The sequence below is a fragment of the Lycium ferocissimum genome, chromosome 12 (genome assembly GCF_029784015.1).
Source record: "Lycium ferocissimum isolate CSIRO_LF1 chromosome 12, AGI_CSIRO_Lferr_CH_V1, whole genome shotgun sequence".
NCBI classification, from domain to species: domain Eukaryota; kingdom Viridiplantae; phylum Streptophyta; class Magnoliopsida; order Solanales; family Solanaceae; genus Lycium; species Lycium ferocissimum.
This window is the reverse complement of record NC_081353.1, coordinates 25,844,954-25,852,083: the sequence shown is the minus strand read 5'-3', so window position 1 is coordinate 25,852,083 and position 7,130 is coordinate 25,844,954. Positions and strand designations below refer to the sequence as shown.

Here is a 7,130-nt window from a genome sequence, read left to right as displayed (position 1 = left end):
GAGTGTAATTTCTACATACTTCATGATAGCTAGAAGGATTTCGACACAATCTGATCACTTATAAGATATTTATTGGATACATGAAAGATAAATAAAGTAATTACATGCTATAATAGCAAATTAATATACACTATAATAATGTAAAAATATTTTACAATAACGATCTATATAAGTTAGATTCATTTTTTGTTGCTATACGTTAGTAGCAGATTTTATACGAGCACATAATGAAAGAGAAAATGACAAATACATACAAAAGAAATACAATAAGAAAATAAATAAAAGATATACAATAAGAAAATAAATAAAAGAACTTATACAAGAAAATAAATATAAGAACTTATACGTACATAAATTACAGGTAGAAATTTCGCCCCCCTCGTCCGCTGTGTTGTGGCAGAGATAGGGAAAGGGAATGGCCACACCACACTTTTTTCCATCAATATTACAACATATCGTAATGGCAAGAAACAAACAAACAATACTGAGCCCCCTACCCTCCAACTTCCCACCCCCTATCTTCATCACTCAAAAAATTATTACTCCTTACATTTCAGTTCACGCGACACTGTTTAACTAGGCATGAAGTTTCAAAAAGAGAGAGATTTTTTTCTATATATATCGGTGGTCTCGAAGCCGACAACTTTGCCTTGTGTCTTGTTAATTTCATCCACACTGCTATATCCACTCGCATCACAAGTACCATATTACTCTGACTACTAATGCTTGGCCAAAAGGAAAGAAATCACCTTAGTTTTGTTTCCAAGAGGATTTGAATTTGATACCTCATGGTTCTACCCCTTTCATACATCACTACAAGGGTGGAGGGAGGAAGGGCCAAGGGGGTTCCGAACCCCCTTCGGCGGAAAATTATACTGTTTATACATGGTTAAAATTATTTTTTATGTATATATAGTTACATTGAACCCCCTTTGACTTCTTCGTGTGTGTAATATTTATATTTTGAACCCCCTTAGTGAAAATCCTGACTCCGCCACTGCATCACTAGGTCACATTGTTGGTTAAAGAAATGAATACTTTTGAAACTTGTAGTATAAAACAAGTCTTATATGTTTGTGTGACCGTAAAACATCTTACTAAGGATAAACAAAATAAACTAAGATATTTTCTAAATATATAAAAGCGGTATTCTTTACGGAACAGACCAAAAAGTATAGTATGCTACATAAAACGAGACAAAGAAAGTACTAATTACATTAATAAACGATTTTTTATAGAAAAATAAAATAAAATCATCTTCCTCCTCCTCCTCTTTCTTCTTGACTTAATTCTTTTGTAGACTGTTTAAGCTAGCTAGTATAATGGAGCCAAAAACTTTATTATCCCTCTTCCCCCCTTGAAACCCTGATCTCTTCTATATCTGACACTTCTGAAAAGAGCCCACCTTAATATCCCTAGCTTAAATTCCTAAAAACCCAGTTTTCTATGTACCATATCCTCTATATACACACACTACATAATAGGCACTAAGCTGTATTATACTTGTTTTTTTAATTCTACTTATTTCCTATTGCCGTGGGCACTATAGATCACAAGATCAGCTTAATTAGCAGAAGCTAGCTAGGTCAATTTTTTTTCCTTTTTTTTTTTTTTTTGCTTTATTTTGTAGGCACTAAGATGCATTCTTAGGTCTATACTGTACAGGAGAAAGTGAGAAAGAAGAAAAGGGAAACCCTCATAGCTAGGGAATGAAAAAAAGAAAAGGGCAGTTTATGTTTGGTTTTTTTGTTTGCTTTCTAAAGATAGATGTATTTTGTAGGGAACAGTAATATGTCTTTCTTTATATATACACAAGTTTTACTGTTTTTGATACTACATTATGTTAGCACCCCGTCAAAAAAGCAAGCTATATTAGAGAGAGATAGAGAGAGAGAATAAATTAAAAGCTTTTTATCTTAGTGTCTAGAAAAGGTTCTATATATTTGGTGTTGTGCTTTCTTCTTCCTTACTTGAATTAACCATTTCTTCCTCTTCCTCTTCTTTGTTAAGCTCCAAAAAAAAAAAAAAGTTCATCAAAATGGCAAGTTGCATCGATGCTGCTTCTGAACAACTTTGCTATATCCCTTGCAACTTTTGCAATATTGTGCTTGCGGTATCTATCTATTTACCCGTCTATCTATCTTGATTTCGGCCTTTTCTTGTATTATGTGTGAACGTTTTCAAAATACAAATTCAGGATCTAGAGTTAGTGAATTTTGAATTAGTATGATCTTATAATTATATGTACACACATATTAACTTTTTTTTTGGCACTTATATACATAATTTTAACAGAAAGATGTGAATTCAGTTGAACCTATAGAACCTTTTCTAAATTAGCCTCTGTATGTGAGTTTTTCTTGTGTGTAATTTTTTGTGGTCTTTTTTCTTTGCTGTGCCTGAACTTTCTTTGTCATGTGTGAGAAGAAAAGCTGATTTTGAGAATTCATATTATATAAGTACACACAAATCAAGTGATCTATAGAGTCTGGGGTTTTCTTTGTTTTTATTTTGGTCTGAGAAGTCAAGTCACAATCGATATAGAGACTTTTCTTTCTTTCTTTCTTTTTTCTTCTTCTTTGATCTTTTGCAGTCAAAGAAAGAAAAAAAGTCATACCCTGAAAACCTGAACCTTCCAATCAGCAGAGAGAAAGAGAATTCTTTACTCTATTGATTTTATGATTTTGAAGATAATTTGATGAAGACAAGTCCTTACCAGTACTCATAAGAGATTTAATTCCCTCTTTTTCTCTTTCTCTCTTTCTTTCTAGCTATGTGCTATATGCCCTTCTCTTTTATTTTACTGAAAAGATTGCACTAAGCGCAGGCACCATGTAGCTCCTCACTATGTTCTGATTTTAGTAGTGTGCTGTCAAAAAAGATGGGCTTTTAGTTTCCCTCATGTTGTTTTTCAATAATCATCAAGTTTCCACTTTCTTCATGAAAAAAAAATTCTTTAATTTCCCTAGCTTGGTGTAAACAGATTTAGGGTTTCTTCTTGATCTCTTTTTCCAAAATGACTATTTTGAAATGTTGTGGTACCCAAAAAATTAAAGTTTGTGGGAAGAGATTTCAAGATTTAGAAAACCCATCTCCCTACCCCCTCCAAAACTAAGAAAAAGTAGAAAAAATTAAAAAGAAATTAACCAATCCGAGCAATTGCGAGTTAAGTTTTAGAGTCGGTAAATTCTGCTTTTTGTATATGTGTGTTCCAAATTTGGCACACGCTCACACGCGCACACACACATATAACCAGAGCTCTTTGAAACATAATTGAGTAAATATAGTGTGTTTTTTCTAACAGCTTAAAACTTTAGATGATATAAGGTCACACGCTTCAACAGGGTTAACGCACTGTTGTAATTTAATTTGTTACACTAGTCTAGATTTGCCACTATCTGTCTATCTCCAGAGTTTCAAGAAGTTTTAGTAATTTCGATCTTAATTTTGTTGTGTTCTTTTTATTACTGATGATTTTTATGTTGTTTCTTTTTTTTCTTTTTCTTTTTATAATTGTTGCAGGTGAGTGTTCCATGCAGCAGCTTATTTGATACTGTGACTGTTCGATGTGGGCACTGCACAAATCTGTGGTCCGTCAATATGGCAGCTGCTTTTCAGTCCTCTACTTCTTCTTCCTCTTGGCAAAATCATCATGTTCAGGTTTGGCCTAAATCCAAACAAGAACAACTTTATTTCTCTCTCTTTTATATTTTGCAGCTTAAATTGTGGGAGTTTTTTGTGTTCTCTCTAGGCTTCTGAATTCTAGGGTTTCTTTTCATTTTTTTCCTTTCTTTTGAGGGAATAAATATTGTACAGACATATTAATACTCAGATCGAGTTTTTCAAAGCACCATAAATAAAATAAAATTTTTTTACTCCAGTACTAATATAGCCGCCATAACTAAAACCTATACTACATATTCATTTTCTATTTGAGGCTGCAGCTTTTATAATCTCCCGGGTCTGTCCTTCAACCCATCAAAAGCATTTTTTTAGGTACTTCATTATAATTGTTTGATTTGATAGTTTATGTTTGTCTGATTTTTTTTTTTTTTAAAAATCAAATGATTTTATTTTCCATCAGGGTTTGTCTCTACTGTGGAAACAAAGCCTCAAAACTAGGAACTTTTGGGTTTCCTTTAGGATGCCCATACATATTTTTTTTCTGTATCACTAATCCCTAACTGATTCAGTCACTTCAATGCTGTTATGAGTTAGACCTATCTTTTCTTCTTTGCTGAAAAAACATCACTTCAAGCTTTTTGGTCAAACCATAAAGAAACCCCTCTTAGCCCTACAAACACCCCCGCCCACGCCCCCCCACCCCCAAAAAAAAAATAAAAAAACTTCCACCAACCCCCTGAAGAACCTCAAAAATAATTGAATGAATAATAAAATAATATATAAAAGGATAGAATAAAGAACTCATCTTGAATATCTCTACTTATATTTAGCAATATGGGAGCTGCATTACATTTCTCTTGTTGCTTCTATTCTAACAAGAACTTGGATCTAGAGAACTCCACAAAAAGGTTAAAAAAAGGGTAAAAGCCTCTAAAGTTATGTCTTGCGTATTCAATTTTAAAAGTTGGAGTCCACTTTACTAAGAAGAAATGGCGAAGTCTCAACTATCAAACTCTTACTATACCAAACGCACTCCGCGGGTAGATAGTTGATTGATTAGATTGATGCTCTAAATGATACCAATCAATTAAACTAGTGTCAAAGTTTAGTGTTTCCTTGGTTTTTATGGACAATGAATGTGTTATATATGCTCTCTCTTTGTTTTGGCAACACGTTTATTAGTTTTCTCATCAAGTGATGCATATTTATGACATAAATTTTAGGTGCCCAACTACACTGCTCCTGAGTACAGGATGGATCTTAGTTCATCAACCAAATGCAACATGAACAGAATGTCAATGAGAACCCCAATCACAAACAACACTCAACAGGAGAGGATTGTTAATCGACGTAATTATATTTATATCTAAATAAATTTGGGACATTTATTCCCTTCATTGTCTTAATTTCTTTTTTGTTGTTGTTATTAATGCTAGTGTATTTTCTTTTTCAGCTCCCGAGAAGAGGCAGCGAGTACCTTCTGCATATAACCAGTTCATAAAGTAAGGGCAGCTGTAATACTGAATATATGTATCTTTATTAAAGTTGTTGCAGAATTAACCACTACTATCAATTATTTTTTTTTATTTTTTTTTATTTTTACATAAAATGCCTAAATGTGCAGAGAAGAGATTCAGAGGATCAAGGCTAATAATCCAGATATCAGTCACAGGGAAGCATTCAGTACTGCTGCCAAAAATGTAACTGCTTTATCCTTAGATTCTTCAAACCCTTCTACAGTTTTATTTCCTCTACTATATATTTCTTGATTCTTGATTTAACTTATATACAAACAAAAAACTTATTTACATTGACAGTGTAAATAATTCTTACACTGTCAAATGCCTTATTTTCTAGGTTATTAATAACCTCGTTTTCTTAAAAATTCTTTTACACCGTTAGCGGATGATATTTAAACTCTATTTTCTTTAACAGTTGGATAATTACTGATTAGCTTTCTTTGGTGTAGTGGGCACACTTCCCTCATATTCACTTCGGACTCATGTTGGAGAGCAACAATCAAGACAAACTTGCTTGTGGTAATGTACCTACAACTCAAGCTATATATGAATTTGCTTCCCTTGAACCCTCATGGTGCATAAATTTTGGGGCAGGTCATTTTTTTCTTTTAGTCATTTTGCATCATTTTGACAGCGTTACCTTTATTTTAGTCGGGCATTACACTTTCATGTCCTATTCTATAAATGGTACCGTTATGAATAGATTTCAGAAATTAAATTGAGATACCTATGAGCATCAACTTGTAAATAAAACCAATAAAACCATAACATACATAGTATATCTCATTAAGAATAATTTTCAACGTAAAGATGGAAAATTTCCCAAGGTGTTTGGTAGAGATTTTATTGAAGTAATGTTCAGTAGAGATGTTTTCACATATGCCATTTTTCGACGGTACTATAAATCCTATAATCCTATTACTATCCCTTCATTCTCTCTTTATTACTTCATCTACATTTTAGAAAATTAAACGAAATCCTTGAAAGGAAAAAGGACAAAATTAGTGTGTCCTTATATCTAAGAGGCATTTGTTTTCCCCAAAGCAAGTTGGTATATGTTGTAGGTTTCGTTATGTAGTATGTTACACTATAATATTAGGCTAGCTACAACACTTCCTTTAAGGAGTTTTATTTAATTTTCTTTTGTTACATTAATTTCAGGGAGCAGAAAACTATCAAATGCATAGAGCTGCTTTGCTAGACAATAAAAGATCTTCATTTTATGGAGCTGTGTGAATTGAAGACGAGTGTGACATCAAGGTGTTCTATGATCATTTACCGAGTGTGGACATAAACTATATATTATAAGTCTTTCTAATTAATTCGTTGTATTTCACTCATATATTGTTGAAAAATTAAGTTTCTTTATTGTCTACCTCTATCAATGACTTTCTCTAATGAAAGAAAAATTTAGAAAGGTTTCTCATATCTTGTTCTTCAACTTTAAATATGAAATCGATCTTGAATGTTCTTTAATTTCTTCCATTTCTTGATGAAAATCCCACTTGAATCATGTTATTAAGTTAATAAAAGAAAAACTAAAAGTATCAAGAAATGAATTTAAAGGTAGGAACCAAGTTTGTAAATATCTTGAAGTATGAAAACTTTTACTGTCTTTGTTAAATATTTGAAATACGAATAAGATTGTAAGACTTTATGAATGTAGACATGTATTTGTAAAACATCTTCCTTTTCTAAGTTGAACACATTACTGAACCTGTTCACTATTCATCCTTAGTCTAAACATGTTCAAAACGAAGAGTTAAGGCTATAAAATTAATATATTTTAATTTTATCAAATCATTCATTAGCAAGTACCACTTGATTTACACAAAATAGATCCAAAGATCAAGTAGTAATGATCATGGTATGTTCAGTTCGGTGTTGCAATTTTTGAAGTCCAAATATAGAAAAACTTTCTACTGAATTATAAACTCGCAAAGGTGAATTTATTTATGTCTTGTAGCTTCTGCTTGATGAAGGGTC

The 7,130-nt window shown here is 32.3% G+C and overlaps 1 protein-coding gene across 1 annotated transcript; it reads left to right on the top strand.

The window, feature by feature from the left end:
• Positions 1 to 1,676: 1,676 nt before the first annotated feature.
• On the top strand, positions 1,677 to 6,570 carry LOC132040168 (axial regulator YABBY 5-like). The gene is made up of 7 exons (XM_059430786.1): positions 1,677 to 2,113; positions 3,523 to 3,660; positions 4,848 to 4,974; positions 5,078 to 5,126; positions 5,249 to 5,324; positions 5,594 to 5,663; positions 6,306 to 6,570. The coding sequence occupies exons 1-7, from the start codon at positions 2,039 to 2,041 to the stop codon at positions 6,329 to 6,331; spliced, it is 561 nt and encodes a 186-aa protein (XP_059286769.1). The 5' UTR covers positions 1,677 to 2,038; the 3' UTR covers positions 6,332 to 6,570.
• Positions 6,571 to 7,130: the final 560 nt, after the last annotated feature.